This window comes from Macaca thibetana, chromosome 13 (assembly GCF_024542745.1).
Source record: "Macaca thibetana thibetana isolate TM-01 chromosome 13, ASM2454274v1, whole genome shotgun sequence".
NCBI classification, from domain to species: Eukaryota; Metazoa; Chordata; class Mammalia; order Primates; family Cercopithecidae; genus Macaca; species Macaca thibetana.
The window spans coordinates 70,871,108-70,890,617 of NC_065590.1; the positions used below are offsets into that span (position 1 = coordinate 70,871,108).

General features: G+C 44.8%; 2 protein-coding genes across 5 annotated transcripts in view; one reads left to right on the forward strand and one right to left on the reverse strand.

Moving 5' to 3' along the window:
* Positions 1-15,187, reverse strand: part of CRIM1 (cysteine rich transmembrane BMP regulator 1) — a 196,649-nt gene extending 181,462 nt beyond the window's left edge. For 3 of the 4 annotated variants that reach the window (XM_050753300.1, XM_050753302.1, XM_050753301.1), the window contains exon 1: positions 14,334-14,687. In XM_050753300.1, the coding sequence (XP_050609257.1) occupies positions 14,334-14,664 (331 nt within the window). In that variant the 5' untranslated portion in view covers positions 14,665-14,687. Of the gene's footprint in view, positions 1-14,333 lie in introns of all 4 variants that reach the window. The other variant, XM_050753298.1, reaches the window with a different exon arrangement.
* Positions 15,188-15,212: 25 nt separating this feature from the next.
* LOC126934420 (uncharacterized) lies at positions 15,213-16,216 on the forward strand. The gene is made up of 2 exons (XM_050755226.1): positions 15,213-15,236; positions 15,292-16,216. The coding sequence occupies exons 1-2, from the start codon at positions 15,213-15,215 to the stop codon at positions 15,754-15,756; spliced, it is 489 nt and encodes a 162-aa protein (XP_050611183.1). The 3' UTR covers positions 15,757-16,216.
* The last annotated feature ends 3,294 nt before the right edge of the window (positions 16,217-19,510 follow it).

The window sequence follows — 19,510 nt, forward strand, 5'->3', positions numbered from 1 at the left end:
ATGCATTTGAAATATGTCCCCTCTAAAGAAAAAAAGTTCACTGTTCCTTCTTAATTAGTGGTCATCCTTTATCCCTTCTCTCTCTTTCTAGCTCCTAATACCATCTACTTTTCCATTCTCTCAAGAAATATTATCGCCCAAGCATTTCTGACTCAAGGGCATTCGCTTACATATTCACACACAATTTAAAAAATATAATACCTGGATTATTTTCAGTGCCAAACACAGCTGTAATTATGTATTTCTTTTGGACATGCTTTATGCTATTAAAGCATGTAAACACTTTATCTCCCTCAAGTTTTCCAGCCCTCAGTTGGCAGAAAGTCTTTTCTTTTCCTTTCTTTTTCCAAAGCATCTAATACAATTTCCTGAATAGATAGTCAATAAACTTGGTTGCTGAGGGCTCACCTTTTCCCAGGGCAGTGTTTCAAAATAATTTCATCTACTGCCAACAAAAAACACCTCTAGCTTCTTTTATTTTACTTATTTCCCTACAGAGGTCTTCCATTTCTCACTCTAAATTTCTGCTGTTTCCTTCTGCTGTCACATCTAAAGTTTCTGCGTAAGGTCAAAACTGTTTAATGATGGCCTACTATTAAAAAAACAACAACAACAAAAAAACAAAAAAATCCAAAAAAACCACTTTTGTCCCAATCACCAAGAAAGAAGTCAGCAATATTCAGAAGCTCTACTTGCCTACTTACAGATATCCCAATTAACAGGCAGTTTAAAACCCAAAGCATCTTAATTAGAACTGTTTTTTCAAATGCAAGAAGTAAAACAATATGCAGCCTTTTATTAAGAAGTCATTTTCAGTTTGCTGATCTACAGAGTAGATACTACAGTCAACTTGCTTCAAGCTGGGGCGTTGTTTCCAGCACATCTATAATACAATGCACAGTATTCTTTGTGTTGTGCCTTCAGCAACTGAAAAAATATACATGCACGTGCACACCCTACATCCAATGGCACAAAGTTAACTACACATTCAAAGAAGGAATTAGCTTCCTGTCTCTCAAAGAGTATTCCCACTCAGGGGCCCAGTGGCTGATGCTACAGAAACAGTTTACTACCCTGGGTATATCTTTTTAGGTCAGCAAATCTACCACAACCTTGTACAGATCCTCGCTGTATAAACTTTTATCACTTTTCTCACATTTATCATCTTCTCGAATGTTCCTATATGGCAACATTTCCGACTTATATTACATATAACATTTCATAGGTTCTTATATGGCAAAAAGTTCTGAAGAAATGTTTGCAGGTCAAAAGCTCCCCCTGCAAACATTTCTACAGAACTTTCTGTGGTTAGTGCAGACACTGTTATAGGAAGGGATCCTCAAAGAGGAATTGACTCTTGCAGCACCTTCTGCCAATGGCTGGTTGACCAGTAGCTGGAAAGCTGTGTGCACCCATCCTTGCTAGGAAGAACATGGAGGCAAACGTTAAGATTGCTGGAAAGCATCTTTCCAATGGCTTTCAGGACACTTGAGATCCAGCAGGCACTGGGCTGTGGTAGGGATCCACCAGAGGAGGAGGGCCGAACCACAGCACACAGGTGTGGGCAAGTGGGGTCTTGAACTGACCTTCTAACATAGACCCCTCACTACAGCAAACACACATGCATTCACGGGCTGCTTTGTAGAGAAATGCTGGAACCCTGGCATGCAGATTCTCATTACTGCCGCAAAGGTTTAAAAGTTCTTAAGCTAATATGCACCAACCAACCTGGAAGAAAAGCAAATAAAGACCTATTTACATACCAAAAGAAGAGTAAAGGAGACCCTAGCTTGGTCAAAAGCTCAGGTTAGTAAATTAACACCACCCCATCCCAGAAATCTAGCCTGGAAGAGAGACGGGTAAGATCTGGAACGGGATTTAACTTTTGATACTATCTTTTTAAAACGGAAAGAAAGAGTAAGCCATAGTGTAACATAAAATGTTTACTCAGGTATTAGTAAACCTTTAACAATTTCACAGATTGGAGTGAAAAAAAAAAGCAAAACATTATAGAAAACTAAAAAGTATGTAAGTTTACACAGCTAGGAATTGGTGGTTTAGGTAACTGCACTGAAAGTGAGAATCATGGAAGAGAGCTACGTAATAATTAGCCGCTGAGTTTTCTCATATCACATACTCCCAAATGGAATATTTCACATTCAGCAGACTTATTAATGAATAAATGCCCAATGGGAATTAACTAGTACCTCATTCTGAAAGGCTGCTCTTGGCAAAAAATGTAATAACCACAAGGCAAGCAAGCTGATTGCTAATATACACCGGAAGCCCTGCTGGGCATCATATTCTTTCGAATAATGCCTATTACTTTAAGTTTTAGAGCCGCAGGTTCATACTACCCTAACCTCGCTCAATGCCCTGCCGCTGGACAACATGCAAAGGAAGGGTGAAGTTTCTGGACAACTTTCCAAGCTTCGCAGTTGGCTTGTACTTGAAACATATTTAGTGAATATCTGCTGTCTCACATACAAGCAAAGAGCTTCCTGGTCCGTGGCTCGGGCGTACACAGAGGTGAGGGAGCTTGCGCAGTGTGCAGCATGTCCCTCTGCAGGAATCATCCTTTCATCCTCCCAATGTGAGGCACCAACATGCCACGTTTGGCCAGTGACCCCCCACCCCTTTCATGCACTATTACTGCTATGTTTCTTTAAATTCAGTCTGCTCCTTAAGGAAACTCCCTGGCAAGTGAAAACAGCAGCAAAGGTAAAAGAATGTGGAGAATTTGGCTGCTGCCTGCAGTATTAGGAAGAACAGCAATTACTCAACTCTCTCCTAGTGTCAGAGGCAGAAATGCGCATGTGAATATGGGCAAGTTTTTGCCTGTCTTCCCTCTAGCTTCTCCCTTTGCAGTCTCTGTCACCTACCTACCTCATAGTCTTAATAATTAATGAGGTACATAAGAAAATGGAGAAAGGGAAGGCAGCGAAGGCGTAAGAGAGGTTTGCGTTCTACCCTGAATCCAGACTAGGCCACAGTGAATATGATTTAAAAGACTTCAGGCATTTAAAAGCTGTCACTAACTTCCCAACACTATGCTTTGCTGTCTCCACTGCTGCTTGATAAACATAACCAAGGAGGAACTCTTGATCTTTTCCTCTAAGCCCTTCTGTCTACAGCACCTGGCAGTCATGGAGACACTACCACTTTTTCCTTCCCTGGCTCTGCAAACACAAGGTAATACTTGACTCCTGTCTATCACTTCGAGGTCATAAAAACATAGATCTTATGACCAGTAGGACCTTAAGATATCATCTGATTCAGTTCCCCTGTCTTCAGGTAGGTAACTATTTAATTCCCTTTTGACAAATTACGGCAAAGCGATGCCAAGGGAAGTTGAGGGGTTTTATTTAAGTCACTGGGCTATTAAGGGATGAAGGGGATTCAAAAGTCATGGCTGTTTTTTTCTCCATCATGTTATCACATACAAGAATTCTGTAATATTTACCTTTCTGGGCAGCCTCAAACCCTTTCTGAAATGAGCTAGGATATACACAAATACAGTCACACTCTTGATTAAAATACAGAAATTTATTTGGTCTTTCATTTTTATGTGATAGGTAGTGGTAGCAAATCTTAAAATCTGCCTGAAATATAGGAACTCAGTGGCTCTGAAAAGCACACAGTATACCCATTCTGTCTCCAACTGTTTAAAAATCCTTCTACTTTGACTTTCAGAGATAAAATTGTCTAAAATCCATCCCTTTTTCTCACTCAGACTGTAAAAGCCCGTACTTTTCAAAAAAAGCAAAGCTCCCAACTATGGGAAGTGAGAAAAGGTTTTCAAGATCTGCATTTGATAACACGATGGAATATTCTATCTCTACTCACTTATAAACACACACACACAGAGGGGTCCAAGCCTATGCATCCCACATTCCTCACACCATAAGGCCCGAAGTGGTCCAACTACTTCATAAAGTCTAGTTCAGGTCAAACATCCTCAAGGTAGCTTTGCCTTATTTTGGCAGGTCTTTTGCAGTCTTAAAAAGAAGTATCACAATTCTCCAACAAAAGATGCCTTTTGTTTAATCACAGCTGTGAAACGTTTTGCTGTGGCCTTTGGATAAGAAGCTAAATAAGTTACCTCTTGTAGACTGGGACTCTGCAGTCTCAGGTTTCATTCTGCCCTGCCAGAAATTCCTTTCCGTTTTGAATCTGAGATGTTTGTTTATGGTTTTTGTTTTGAAATGCTAAATAAGACAGGCAAAGTTTCTAGTTACAGCCTATGGACCACCATCTACTCCCTCTCCTTTTTTTTAAACTTTAGTTCCACAGGCAAGGTAGCTGGTTGCTAAAATTTCCAAATAGCAAACTGTTCAAATTCTCTTCTCAGGAACTTGAAGTATAAAATGACAACACCCTACAATATAATTAACACTTAATTTTCTTTTTTAAAATATTCAGAAGATAAATGTTCTCAGGATAGTCTGAATTATGGTGTTATTCTGACGTCTTTCTCATTTTGTTTGTAGGTTACATGTCTGAATACTAGCACTCTTGATAAAAGTGCTACAAATGAGAGGTACTAAAGAAGTTTCTGGAAGAAAATCCAATTTCTACTATGCGATAATAAGGTTCAGTCATCAAAAAGGAAAAAAAAAAGTCATAAACCACTGATTCCAAGGATTTTTCTCTTCATCAAGTTCTCTCTCCTTGTTCTACAAAAGCCAATTTAAAGCATATACCTTACGAATTCTCAGCCAACATTTACTGGATAAAAATGATACTTATTTTCAGTCACAAAGGAAAGAGTCACAGTTAAGGAAATGTAGTTCTGAGCCAGGTGCGGTGGCTCACGCCTGTAATCCCACTTTGGGAGGCCGAGGTGGGCAGATCACAAGGTCAGGAGACCATCCTGGCCAACATGGTGAAACCTCGTCTCTACTAAAAATACATAAAGTAGTTCGGCATGGTGGCACATGCCTGTAATCCCAGCTACTCAGGAGGCTGAGGGAGGAGAATCGCTTGAACCAGGGAGTCAGAGGTTGCAGTCAGCCGAGATCGCGCCACTGCTCTCCAGCTTGGCGACAGAGTGAGACTCTGTCTCAAAAAAAAAGGAATACATAGTTCTGTTCTCCTAAAATGGGACCATACCTACACTAAGAACTAAAGATATAGTAACATTATTTGATTCTAGGTGTTCGCCCTACCCCACACTATAGTATATCACAAAGACTTCCTAGAGACAGTGCAAATCCACGGCCAACCTGAAGTATTAGCGCACATCAAAGATGGCTAGAACGACTGGGAGAGAGAAAAGATGGCCTCTGGCCCTCACACCCTCTCCTGCTCATTCCCAAGCCCACAGAGGTCTCTGAACCGGCTACGCTTGCTGCTGTTTCCTTCCATAACCTCAGTGAGATATATCAACCTGGCCTGGCTATATCCTTGGGGTCTCCAACGTCTCCAGTAATGTCCAGAAATCCTCAGACAGTTCTAACAATAAAACGAAATTTAATTCACTGTTATAAAACCATATGCCATTGGACTCGGGAAGGGGAACATCACACACTGGGGCCTGTTATGAGGAGGGGGGAGAGGGGAGGGATTGCATTGGGAGTTATACCTGATGTAAATGACAAGTTGATGGGTGCAGCACACCAACATGGCACAAGTATACATATGTAACAAATCTGCACGTTATGCACATGTACCCTAGAACTTAAAAGTATATATTTAAAAAAAGGCCATTTTTAGAATAAATATTAATTTCAAATAGCTCTTTGGATGTAAGGGCTCAAAGCACAAAATCAAGCAAGTGTTCACATTCTGCTGAAATGCCAAAGGCGCTGGGAATTGTAGTTGCACGGGATCAAACCAATGCATGCTTCCTTGGTCCGCGGGCCCTGTACTCCCAGCCCCCTGTTCTCAGTACTTCACGGTTCTTTTCTCTTTGACAAACATCTGACATTCGAATTCCCCCTTGAAATCCCCACCCCTTTGAAGAGAGGTGTGTCCACAAAGTAAATTTTTAAACATACAGAGAAACCTAACAAAGGGGAAAATGAGAAAGGACAGAAAATAGAATGGAAATTAAAATTAATATTATTTTTAAAAATCTATCTGGTACCAGAAACTAGTGTATACACACACACTATACATACACACATATATAATCTTATATATACATCTATGTAATCATATATATAAATCTCTAATCCTCACTACAATATTTACCTAACAGAAAGCTATTAATATTCCAGTTTCACAGACAAGGAAACTGAAGCTCAGAGAAACTAAACAAGCTGATCTCACAATCAAAAACATAACAGTTAAGATTTCAACGCAGGTTTGCCTAGCCCCAAGCCCTATTTTTTTTTCCTAAAACATCCTGCACGAGAAGTGCAGGAAAAAGGAGGGAGGAGAGGAGACCCTCAGGTCTTTCTTGTTGCTGCATCCTCCACTAAACTTTTCCTGGTAGTCAGATTTGGGTGACAGTTCCTCTTACTTGCTTTTGACATGCTTGACACTTCCGTATCTCATGGCTTACTGAACTGGATTGTAATGAATTGTCTGTTTTTCCAATTTACCATCAGACCACGGCCTGTGTGAAAACAAGGCCCATATCTTATTTTGGCTGAAAAATAATGACTATAATAGCAGGTAACATTTATCAGGTCTTTTAATATGCCATACTCTGTGATACATGCTATATACATAGGTACTAGCTTTTTTCTACTTAAAGTGTGGTCCTGGCACCAGTGACACTGGCATCAGCCAGGAATTTGTTAGAAATGTAGAATCACAGGCATCACCCTAGACTAACTTAATCAGAACTTGCATTTTTAAATACCCAGGTGATTTGTGTGCACACTAAAATTTTAGAAGCACAGTTTTATCTCATTTAACCCCCACAGCAAACCTAGGAGGTCTCGACAACAGGAAAACTGGCTTACACAAGTGGTGTCACTACTGTATAGCACAGCGACAAGACCCATAGCTGATGCTCAGTAAATACTTGCAGGCAGAAGAATGGCAGGAAAACAGGTAGAGCTAGAAAAAGAACAGAGGAATGGATAATCCTCTGACCTCTGGTTTTGCCTCGTTTATACCAACTGCAGCAGCAGGTTGGAACCACAGCCCCCATGGCGTCAAGCTGTGTCAGTACAAGCTGTTTCTTTGCTCAAGCCAGGCCAAATCCTGCAGTGGTCATCAGGGTGCACACTCAGGAGCTAGAAGCAAAATTTCCTCCCAGAATATAATGTGAAGCAAAGTGCACATTGCTGATTATAGTACATCTAGGTCCTCTACCTCCTCCCCAAAGTAAATATTTTTAATTATTTGCTCCCAGACAAATGGTTACATTTATAATTCCTACAAATCAATGCAAAATAGTATCTGACCTAAAGCATTACTCAAAACATACAAACTTTGTAGAAATTATTTAGACAAGGTATAAAAAAATACTCATGGGGGTGGGGGCTGGGACAGTGACAACTGCTGAATTCAGTAACAATTTGCTCTCTTTCTAAGAGCCCAACCTCCTTAACTGCTTACGATTAATGACTGAGGTAGATGAGGATCAAGTAGAACAAGAGACTGAACCCACCTAAAATTGTTTCACTTATACTGGTTAGGAACCTTGTTAGGAAGCATGTTCCATGTGTCAGTCATTCTTTTAACTGCTTCTTAGGGATGCACTGAGTCCTAGCAACCCCATTATTAACCTGACTACACAGATGAGAAAACTGAGACACACAGAAGCAGAATGCAGATTTGACCCCAGAAACCAAGTTCTACTTTTTAAAAAAATTATTTATTTTTTTGAGATAGGGTCTCGCTTTGTTGCTCAGGCTGGAGTGCAGTGGTGCGATTTCAGCTCACTGCAGCCTCCGCCTCCTGGGTTCAAGCAATTCTCCCACCTCAGCCTCCCCAGTAGCTGGGATTACAGGGGCCCATCATCACGCCCAGCTAATTTTTTTGTATTCTTAGTAGAGACAGGGTTTCACCATGTTGGCCAGCCTGGTCTTGAACTCCTGACCTCAGGTGATCCACCTGCCTCAGCCCTCCAAAGTGCTGGGATTACAGGCATGAGCCACCACAGCCAGCCGGCCCCAAGTTCCTGAACATTACACTTTTCTGTCAACATATAGGTATTTTCACATGGGGAATTAACTGGGGCTGGAGGAGGGAGGTAAGGAATTGATACCTGTTCACTTTACAACAAAGGAAAATAGGTTCTTTAAAAACATTTATTTTTTTCATGTGGGCCCAAGATAAAACACCTGAGAGTTTAGTGTTTACCTTGAGGGTATTCTCACATAGAGGTATATTCAACCATTCCTGTGTCTTGACTTAGGAGGTCTTGAGTAAACAGAGGTTTTCAAAGATGTGACCAGGCTACTGCCCAGGGCAAGCAGCAGGGTGGGTGAAGCTGAGAGGTGCTGATAAAGGGACACCTCCCAGTTTACTGCCCACGCTTATCCAACTAGTGAAACAAGCTAGAACAAAGAGAAAAATCACTCTCAAAAGGAAACTTGCTATTTTGAAGCACAGCTACTAAAGCATTAAGAATGCAGCTTCATTCTTAGATGTTGAGAAACACTCTGAGACAAATTGCACAGGCTCTAAGGATAATGGGCAGGATCACCTCCCCCGCCAAAAGAAAGGGCTACTACTCATACTTCTAAACCTAGTTCAAATTCAAATTCCCCTTTTCTGCTTTGCCACCAGAGCCTGAAGAGATCACTTCAGATGCTCTGATTCCTACAACTAATTTTATCCATATATTTCACTAGCCAATTAATCATACACAGACTTGCAAAATCACTTTTACTTGGCTTGAATTTACATTATTATATAGACTTTTTGCAGTCTTGCTGTCTTTCTTATCTTAAGAGTGTACAGAGCAAAGGATACGTCTGAGAGGTCCCTGGGCTCCCCAGTTTCCCCTTCACCCCAGCAGAAGGCCTTGTACAGCATAGAAGACCAATGAATGAGTGGCTGATTTCCATGCAAAGGCAAGTCAGATCTTTGAAAATGCAGCTTTGCAGAATTAGACCTCTGAGAAGGAAAGCTTTCAATGTGTTATTCATGCATGCTCGGCTAGTCTACTGTTTCTCCCTCAAATAATTAAATGAGCTTTACTGGGGCGTCTCCAAAATCCTGATACCAAACGTGCCATACGGAACACAGTGTTACAGGAACCCGCTTCACTAAACATATTTCCCTTCCACTCATTTTACCACCTCCCACCCTCTTGTATTTACAGGCTAAAGCAACACTATCATCTCTGCTTGCACCATAGCCTGGGAGATGTTAAGCACACCCACATTTTTCAGGAATTTCACAATTAATGTCTGGAATGTGTTTTGGATTATTCTTCAAAGGATGATATAGTTGCCCTAAGATGAATTCAATATTTTCCCTTCTCCCATTTGTCATTCTTTAGTCCACCCCCTCATTACCTCCTTAGGGTCATCTGTTTCATCTATAATATATCCCCCAACTTCATAATGCCGTCCCCTGCCTCACCCAGCTGTTCACTCATTCATCCCGGTCATCGCATCTTCAACAAGCCACACAAAACATAGAAACCTGTACCAAGTCACCAAATACATCCTACAAATGCATGTAATGCCCACACAGATTAAGGACTGTTCAGTTTTCTTCATACATTAATCTGACTGCTTACAACCCTACCGCCAACATCTTGGAGATTTTCCTGGTCAATGTTCAATATGTGTGAATGTCAACAACTATCTTCAGACTTGCTATTTTTGCCATTCTGATAATACGCAATCCATGTGCCCTTTGCCAAGTGTTTTATGTGACAGGACTCCTTGGTAACAGTGAAGATTCTATAAGCCTGGCAATCAAAGTGAAGGTCACTGAGTCCTGTCATTTATTTAAGTGCAGTGAATAGCTGGTCTCTCCATGTTTTGTCAATATTTACTTTTGAGAGGAACTAATTATTTCCTTGTTTACTTCGTTGGTTTCTCTTCCCATTCCCTGTTAACATAATGTTATAGGCTCTCTGCTTGTTTCTCTCTGGGATCTAAGGGCTCCCTCCCTACCTAAGGACTTCTGAGAGGAAAAATGAAACCCATTATTCGAAAACAAATCCAAGAGCTCAATTTTTCTAACTATAGAAGCTGATATTTTGCCCCCCTCTCCCGTTACTTAATTTGTAAATTAAAATTCGTGGACTCTTAACTTCAAGCCCTACTACAGAGTGGTGAGAGCGGTTTCCATGTGGCTTGTGCAGAACGAAATGTTTGGGTTCATTATCTGGCCTCCTGCAGCCTGCTCTCTGGAGCAGATCCTGCACACATTTTCTTCCAAGCAGCCATCATCTTCACTGACTGTCGTCAGTGGGGATAAGCAAAGAAACTTTGCATGGCAAGTTTCAGGAAACAAAACTCTGTTCTTTGCTGTAGGTACCCCACTACATATACTTAGCTCTCTACACACTGTCCAATGAAAAATGGATAAAAGGAAACGTTAAAATTCCTGGGGGAAATAAAAGGATTACATTCTGAAAGAGGTCGTTTTTAGACAGCAGTGGCGAAAAACAGGGAATGCTAAGTTCCAAAAGATGAAGCTACTCAGTAAATACTCAACAGGAAAAAAGCTGGTGCTTATCTGATACAGCTATCACCTGAATCTAATACAACAGAGTTCTCGGAACAATGGGACTCAAGCAGTCTCCACTTGGTTCCTAATCACTCTGTCCGTACAAACTGCCAAAACAAATCACCATCTGCCCTTTAACTGCCCAGAAAGGTTGGTCATGCTCTCCACCCTGCATCACTCCTTACAGAAGCATAAAGTGCTATTACACATGGGAGAAGAAATGGCTCTCACCCCCTTAGCTCAAAATATAAATCTCACTGTCCAATCAAAACCTTCTTTCTAGAAAATCTCACTTCGTTAATTTTTCAAAACTCTGCCTTCAATCCTCCAAAGATGTTTTCCATCCAGATTTCCTTCTCCAGGGTTCAGGATCCACACTTGTTTCTCTGGCTTCTAGGTGATTTCCCTGGAGGCAGGCAGTATGGCCAAGAAAACAGGCCAGTTAGGATGCTGCAAAGAGCAACAGGAGGTCTCAGCAGATGAATGGAAAGAGGAAAGAGACCTGCACCCTCCCAAGTCCCAAAAAGCACTTTCTAGACTGAGAGAAAGTAGAGAAAAAACTTTTAGGTATCAGGCTCCACGCTCAATTTTTCAAATGCACTTACCACCCCCAGCCCCCATCACAAAAGGAATAATTAAATCAGAATTTATTTAATAACAATCTAAACAATGCTGAAAAGAAATCCAAGTGTACATCTCACATGGTGCACAGGACACAACTCATCACATTATTTAATTATTCAGAAAATATTTTTTTTCCTTCAGCATTCTTTCTATGGATAGGATTGTTCTTCCATTTATTCAATGCACTTTTACTGAGAGCCAACTGGGCCAGCATGCCTTAAAAACCTAAGGCAGTGAGCCACAAGCTGAAAGGCGCTCATTTCTGCCCATGATTTATCTAACTCATTTTGTGAACTGCAGTTAAAAACGGAATTTCTTTCCCCTACAAAACCAGTATGAGAGTAAACACAGCTAAAAATTACTGCAAGCTGGCTAACAGAGAATATAATTTGTATTTAAATTATGTCATTGAAAGCAGGGAGATTAGTCATGATAATATTTCTATACCATGCAATATGTTTTTACAATGTAGCCAATTAAATAAGTTTTCAAGAGTTTTCATTAACAGATACAACCAGTAGGGGTCATTTTAGTGCAAAAATTGCAGCAAAAGAGACTTTAACATGAATAAAATGTATTGATTCCTATTCATGTTAGTTATGATAACCATGCTTCACCACGTGAATTTCTGAATAAAAATGGAAACTGAGGGAAACATTGGCCATTCAGAAATTTCTTGTAAACTCACAGAAAAACAAGAGATAATCAATACCTTCTAGGTAACTGCTGACATTAAAGACTCCTCTAATTCTTTCTTAAAAAATGGCGGTGGGGGGGAGGTTGGGGTATCACTTATCCCATGCTTTCCATAAATCTTGCCGTTAAGTGAAAACATTGAAATTTTAAACACACGACTGAAAATATCTGTCTAAATCCAACCATTATATCATGCCAGGTAACACTGTCCTTACTTTGGTTTCACAGATTTAGAATGCAAGTTGACTTGCTGTTTTCAGTATTTTTTTTTTTTTTAAATGAAGTGCCCTGGACACACAATACTGATAGTTGAAAACAGGCCTGCAAAATAAAAAGTGTTTCTAGAGAAACTAATTGAGATATAATCATGTCAACAAACCCTTCCAAGCATTTCAAAGCGAATACCAAGCACACAGGGTGTTACCAGAAAAAAGGAAGCTATGAGGGATCACATCATTTCAGAGGAATGAAAGGCTCACCAAACTGCCAAAATAACTCTATACTGTGACATGGGATATTGCTGCCAAAACACTCGATTACTGTAAATGTTCCCTGAGCATTTCCTTCACCAGAAACAGACTAAGAAGAAACAAAACAAGGGTTAGAATCTTCAGAACCTGCAAAAGTCCTTCTCGGAGCACAGCAGTTTCCACTGCATTTAACTGTGTTTCATGTTGCTTGTTCTTTTCAGATTTACGAGAGGCTGGATTAAGTTATACACTTCAAATGGCAGGGTTCAAAGATGCAGCTTTTAGTCTAGGTCATTCAGAATTCCCAAAGTCAAAACACATAAAATGATATCAGAAGTTAATCTCATGGCCATTTTTCCTGAGGTAAGGCATAAAAACAAGTTATAAAAGCGGACAATATCAGGTGAGAGGCTTTTTTGTACTTCAGGCAAATGAACTCTTCTAACCCAATGTCTTATGTGTGCAGCAAAGCAAGTCCCTCCCCTCTGAGAAGAGTTCCCTTCACTCATCACTGCCCACTAGCTTCCAAACCAGAAAGGCCTCCCCTATTTTCCTGAACTGCCCAAACTCTAAAACTAGACAGGTATAAATAAGTACCTATGTGTATGTCTGTGTGTATTGAGAGAGAATCACAGCACTGTAGCCTTTTAATAGATCCATTTTTATCCTTAAGGTTGTCCCCTCCTTTTTCAGTATCCCAGCATACTAAACACACACACACACAGATGCTTCAGAATAAACCGTTCCCTGGACTGTGCTGACTGTGAGTAGTGAGGAAGGCACGCCGGGCAGAGGGCGCCGGTCCCTCCTCGCCGCCTCCCCAGAAACGAGGCTGCAGCGTGCCCTGTGCTCACTCGCCAGGATGCCCCCGGAACAGCATCGTCAGCCCAACGTCAGCCCGAGCAAGGATCCCACTTTTAACTGATGCTCACCGAACCCTGCCCCCGTTAGCCACATCAAAATAACTCACTGCCTCCCTCTAGACCCCAAACCACACCAGGCACCCTGAAGGCCGAAGCAAGCGGGCAGAGATTAAGGCCAACATGCACTAACATTGGCTTCCCAACGAGAAAGACTCCACTAATCTAATCTCTTTCTCCCTCTGTCAATCTCAACACCGTGGAGCACAATGCGTGCTGGAGAAGCCAGCAGAACAATCCCCGCTGTCAAACAAACAAAAAGGAGGAACCGGCAACACGATAGGAAACACGCGGATATCTGCTATTAAAAAGCAGCCACTAATAGCAAGAACTTTTCACTCCCAGGTGCAACCCCCACCCCCTTTTCCTTTCAGGAGAGAAAGCCTTTGACCGTTTTCAATGGGCAAATAAATGAGTAACCACCGTGTGTAACTTCCCCTGGGCTGACATATTCCGAGGCTGAAACTGATTTATGTGCGGAGGAGGAGGAAGGGGGTGAAGAAAGAGCTCAAGGAAAAAATAATAAAAGAGTCACTCGGGGAGTGCGAGCTGGAGACACGTCTCCTCCGCCAACAGAAAAAGGACTTTCGCGGCCAGTGTGCAGCTCACGGTGCCACACTGCGCCAGTGCGGGGAGGGCGGTAGGGACGGGCTCCCCGAGGGGCTTGCGCGCGGCAGAATCCGCAGTGCCCCCCGCCCGCGGAGCCCCCACCTCGGGGTGCAAGGCCGGGCCACCCAGTCCCAGCTGGAACGGCCACACGTGTGGGCGTCAGTGCAGGGACAGGAGCGATCCTCCACTCGCTCGCCCCCACCCACCATACCCAACCTCGCCCGCGGCTGCCTAAGCGTCGGGGTGAGCAGGGAGAGGGAACGCAGGGCCGCGGGGGCACTCTCCCGGGGGCGGCGGCCGCCCCTCCTCCCGCGGAGCCCTCTTTCCTCCAGAAAGTCTCGGCCAAACTTTGTTCGGCGCAAGCAGCGCCGAGGGGGCGGCGCGGGCCAGGTGGGAGGGGGCCCGCAGCGGGCGGCCGTACCTTCGCAGACGCCCGCTTCGTACTCGGTAAGGGAGTCGCCATTGAGCGGGGGGCGGATGACACAGCGCAGCCCCCGGTCGCAGGTTCCGTAAATCCCGAAGGTGCCGCCGCAGCTCTCGTTCCTCTGGCTGGCGCACGTGTAGCAGCAGCCGCAGACGCCCTGCACGATGCTCCCCGGGCAGTTCCTGGGCTCCTCGCACTTGGACTCGTCACAGGGCAGGCAGACCAGCGCCCGGGTGCCGGAGCGCGCCAGCAGCAGCAGCAGCCCCAGCAGCGAGACCAGGAGGTGCCCGCAGCCGGCCAACCCCCTGCCCCCCGCCACCAAGTACATCCTCCTGCGCCGCCGCCGCCGCCTCCTCGCAGCCGGGCCGGGAGCGGGGCGGGCGCCCTCCCCTCCGCGGGGCACACGCGCCGCCGCCGCCGCCGCCGCACCGGCAGCCCGCGGTCCTCACCGCCCCTCTCGGGGCCCCCGGGGCGCGCCTCCCCTCGCGGGGCGAGGCCCCCGCCCCTTCTGCGGGCCGCGCCGACCCCGAGCCCACGAGCGTTGGCGCCGGCGGCAGCGGCGGCTTCCCCTCCTCCTCCTCCTCCTCCCGGGAGGGAGGGGGGAAAAAAGAAAAGTTTCCTCCCGGCAGCTCCGGTTCAACCCAAACTTCTGGCGCGGCGGCGGCGGTGGCTGCTAAGCTCGGCTCCAGCCCGGGCTGGCGGCGCCTCCTCCCTCTCCTCCTCCGAGTCGGCCGGCCCCGCAGCGGCGCAGCCTCGGGGCCGGTCCCCGCCTCCCGAGCTGCCGAGTGGGCGCGGTGGCGCAGCACTAGATCCGCGCCGTCCGCTCTGCGCGCCCAGCTCGCCTCACTCCTGCGCCGCTCCTCCGGGCGCTTGTTTATGGCTGGAGCCTCCGCCGCTCGGGCTGCGCCCTCCCCCATCCTACCTCCTCCCCCAGACCTCGCCCCCCCCGCCCCAGCGCCGCGCGCCGCTCATTGGCTGCCCCCCCACCCCCCTCCCCGGCCCGGCCGGCCCCCTCCCCCTCCCCCTCCCCCTCTCGGGCGGCCGGGCCCTTCCTCCCTCACACGCCTCCTCCTCCTCTCGGTCTCCTCCTCCCCGAGCCCGGCGCACCGAACCGGCCCTGCCACCGAGCCGCGGCTCTGGCCCCGGCACCGCGGGCGCGCTGCGGAAGGGTTGGGGCGCACCCAGCAAGCAGCGAGAGTCGCGGTGTCCCGGGCGCTCGCTGGCACCGTGGCCGCGGCGGCCGGCCTGGGAGCCAGGAGGGCGAGGCGCCTGCACCTTCGGGGCCAGATTGGAGTTCGAAGAGTGGCGGGGACCCCAGAAGCTCCGGGCCGGGGCGATGGCTGCAGCCTCGGGAGGGTATCTGCCGGATCGAACCCCGGGAAAGGGAAGCAAAGGCATGGAACCTCCGCACACTGGATGAGAATCCATCTTCCACTCGAGCTGGGAATAGACTTTGTAAAAGATATTATGTAATGGAGTCTCGGGAACCCTGAGACCTCTCCAGCGAAGCTGAAGTGAATTAATTAAGTGCTTTAAACGGTCTTGGTAAATATTCCGCGGGAGCTGGGGAGGACTGTTGGGATGGCTGTAGTTTGAGTTGAATTTGAACTGCCCTCATTCTGGGTTTTGTCGCTCTGCTGTCTGCGCCAAGGTGCTGTGTTACGGGAGGGAGTGACTGGAAAGTAAGAAAGCTGCATCTTTCTCCCTGGAGTAAGGCCGAAGATTGGATGACTACACGCCTTGACGTGACACTATCCCCGCAGATCTCATGCACCATGAACGCCATATGACATTGCCGTTTTCTTTCTCAGTTCATGGACAAAAGTGGTGGGTGTTCATTGTCTTCATTGTCAATGCATTAATAAAGAAGATGTGTGGTACATAGTCTTTGTGATAAATCAGGTAAATAAGCAACGGAAGTGATGCAAAATGCACCGTGTGGAGATGGTTTCTCTTCAGTGGTTGTCAGAAAAGGTCCTCGTCATGATGGCTCTGTCACTGATGGGATGTGAAGTAGTAATCCGCTCCGTAGTGGCCTGCCATTCACAAGATGGGTACCAAAGTGAATAACATTAATTAATTGACCAAAAAATGACTGTGGTCAATGGGGGGAAAAATCGATCCCGTGGCAGGTGTGAAGTGGGAATGGCTGGCCCACCCTCTGATCCAAGATGGTCTGGCTGCAGGAAGGTGGCAGCCAAGTGGATTCTGAAAATCGTGACTAATGAACCCAAAGTTAATAGCTGGCAGTGCAAGGAAAGAGGAAACAACGCTACCTTTGAAATTTTATGTTTGTGGAACAAATTTATACTTATGATAAATATTTTAGTTTAACCGCTCTCTCTAATCCTGAATCCAAAAGCCAGAGTTACCAGTGGAATATTCCCCCATGATTGGCATCAGAAACTAAACATTTCTCGTGTCATATTTCTTTGTCGAAGGAGAGGAAGAGGCTTATTAATTATCACTGATTATTATAGGGCCACGAGGAAGATGTTCAACAGTGGAAAAGGGAGTGAGCACTGCATTTTCTAGAGGGGTTTAAAGAGTTGTTGCAATGAAATAATTCCTGCAGTTGTGTGGGAGGTCAGATTAGATGATCTCCAAAGGCCCTCATACCCACAGGGTCCATAATAAGTGTTAAGTGGCAAAATCATTTAAAATATGCTAGGTTTTCTATTAGAAAAACCGAAGAGACTGGGCGTGGTGGCTCATGTCTATAATCCCAGCACTTTGGGAGGGCCCAGGTGGGCAGATCACTCGAGGTCAGGAATTTGAGACCAGCCTGGCCAACATGGTGAAACATGGTGAAACCCTGTCTCTATCAAAAATACAAAATTGAGCTGCGCGTGGTAGTGCGTGCCTGTAATCCTAGCTACTCAGGAGGCTGAGGCAGGAGAATCGCTTGAACCCAGGAGGTGGAGGTTGCAGTGAGCCGAGATTGTGTCCTTGCACTCCAGCCTGGGCAACAGAGCATGACTGTGTCTCAAAAGAAAAAAGAAAAGAAAAACAAACAAAAAAACTGAAGAGAAATAAAATACACATTGTTAAACATTGTTCTTTCTTGTCACCAAACAAGGCAGCAGCCCTTCACTGTGGGATTTGCCAACGAACTGTCATCATTGCTCTGTGTTAAAAGGTCCCTTCCACTCTTGCAGAGGAGGTTATCTGTATTTCTGTTCAAATGCAAGTATAAAGACATTAAAATGTAGCAGATAACATTGTAGGACCTGACAGGAAAAGCCAAGGTCAGGTGATGAGAAAAAGGCAGAAGTGAGAAAGCTACTGTAGTTAGGAAAGAAGGAGGTAATAAACATTGTCAAAGTTTAGCTTCTATTTATTTTTAAGGGGATATATTAAGGATTAAGGAAAGCTACAGATGAGCACAGGCAAAGGATAATACGGAGATGACTATTCGTTGTTCCTGGGACTTCAGAGGTAGAACCATCTGGAAGGTAGACGGACAGATACAAAATGAGAAAGGTTGACTTCTCACAGGAATTCAAGTCAGGTTTAGAAAGGACTGGGGAGATTCTTTACGACGAAGATTATTGTATCAGCTCAAAAAGAAAAAAAAAATCAAGTTACATTACACATGCCCTTTGCCATAGAATTAATAGTCATAGAAGCAATAGAGAAAATAGGATTCCTTGAAGCCAGTAACTGGTGGCATATGAGAAACGTGCAAGGTCCTGGCAGCTTTTCTGAAACCAGTGTGTGAATCAGGAGCTCAGTTATGAAACGGCTCTTTCTTCTCTGGGATCCAGGAGAGATGGTAATAAGGTAGTGAGAAGCCGAGGCAATGATATTGAGGCTCAAATACAAAAGTATTTTCTTATCTTCTGAGACCAGACTAAGGTTACAGAAAGAGTTCGGGCGAGCCCAACATGATGACAATCAGGTGTCACGGGTGAAAGTGGCTAGGAAGAATTACCTGAAATTGAATGGACCCTGAAAGTCATGAACGAATGTTAAGAATTAGAGACACACATGAAATATGGTTTAATGCCTCTCTTTCTGGGAAGCCTTCTTGAGCTTCTTTATCTGTTCTACAGCATTTGTAAGTACCTCTGCTTGCAGCATTTGTCGTGTTGCATTATAAATAGCTATTTAAATAACTCTGAACCCAATTAGCTTGTCAGCTCATTGGAGAGGGCAGGACTTATAAAAATGCATGCATGAATGAGTTCAAAAACGGAGAGAGTGAAGAATTACAGACAAAAAGATATTTGAATATTGTCTGCAGCCCTTCTCTTGGCTTTAGTAAATACCTCAAAATCAGTACTTGAAAGGGATGGTAGGGGCAGGAGGGAGTCATCGAAGCTGGGGTGAGGGAGGGGTCGGGGAGTCAGGGAACAGGTCTGGAAGGAACCAGGAATTACGAAGTATTTCTGATGGAGGTCTAGAAGAAGAGATCGTCTGCCCTCTATTGGCCACCCCGGGAATTAATACATTGTTGAAAATGTCTGAAAATCACAGTGCCCATTTTTTGGCCTAAGCAGAAAGTGGAAATGAGAGGGCAATAAACAGAATGTTAGTATGAGACCCCACCTTACCGATACAGTGTCTAGTCCAGCCTCCCACCTATAGTCACACTCTCTGGGATTTGCCTGCTGTTTGTATTTTTTCTTCCTGAAATGAAAAGAAAAATGTAGAAGTTGCCTTTGAGTTTGATTCACATACTGTTGGAATTGAGTTGCACAAGAGAAGAAACCTCATTGTGTTACGAAAATGTTGCATACGTATTAGAAAGTGCTACAAATAAAACAAGGTAACAGGTCTGGCCGGTTTCACCCTCTTATGCCACCTCTCTGGTCTCCTCAGCTGGTATCACTTATATATGGGTTCTCACTTAATCTAGGCTTGGCCACTGCAGTGATACAGACAGACCCTAGTTTGGAGACTCAACCGTCTGCATCTTGGGCTCTGAATCTGAACTTGAACTCTATTACCACCCCATAATACTTTATTTTTGCTAAGTGGGTTCTTATTTACTCTGCCTGTGAATGATAGCTACTGCAGGACTACCAGAAGGGTTACAAGACATCGGCACAGAACACAGGTTTTCTTTGAGGTTTGGCCTAGGATCCTGAAACACACACACACACACACACACACACACACACACACACACACACACACACACACACGCGGTCTCTCTCTGTAGAAGTTTA

Coding starts and splice junctions, on each gene's coding strand:
- LOC126934420 (XM_050755226.1), top strand. CDS start 15,213: ATGGCTGGAGCCTCCGCCGCTCGG. Junction 15,237..15,291: donor CTGGAGCCTCCGCCGCTCGG/GCTGCGCCCTCC, acceptor CCCCCGCCCCAG/CGCCGCGCGCCGCTCATTGG.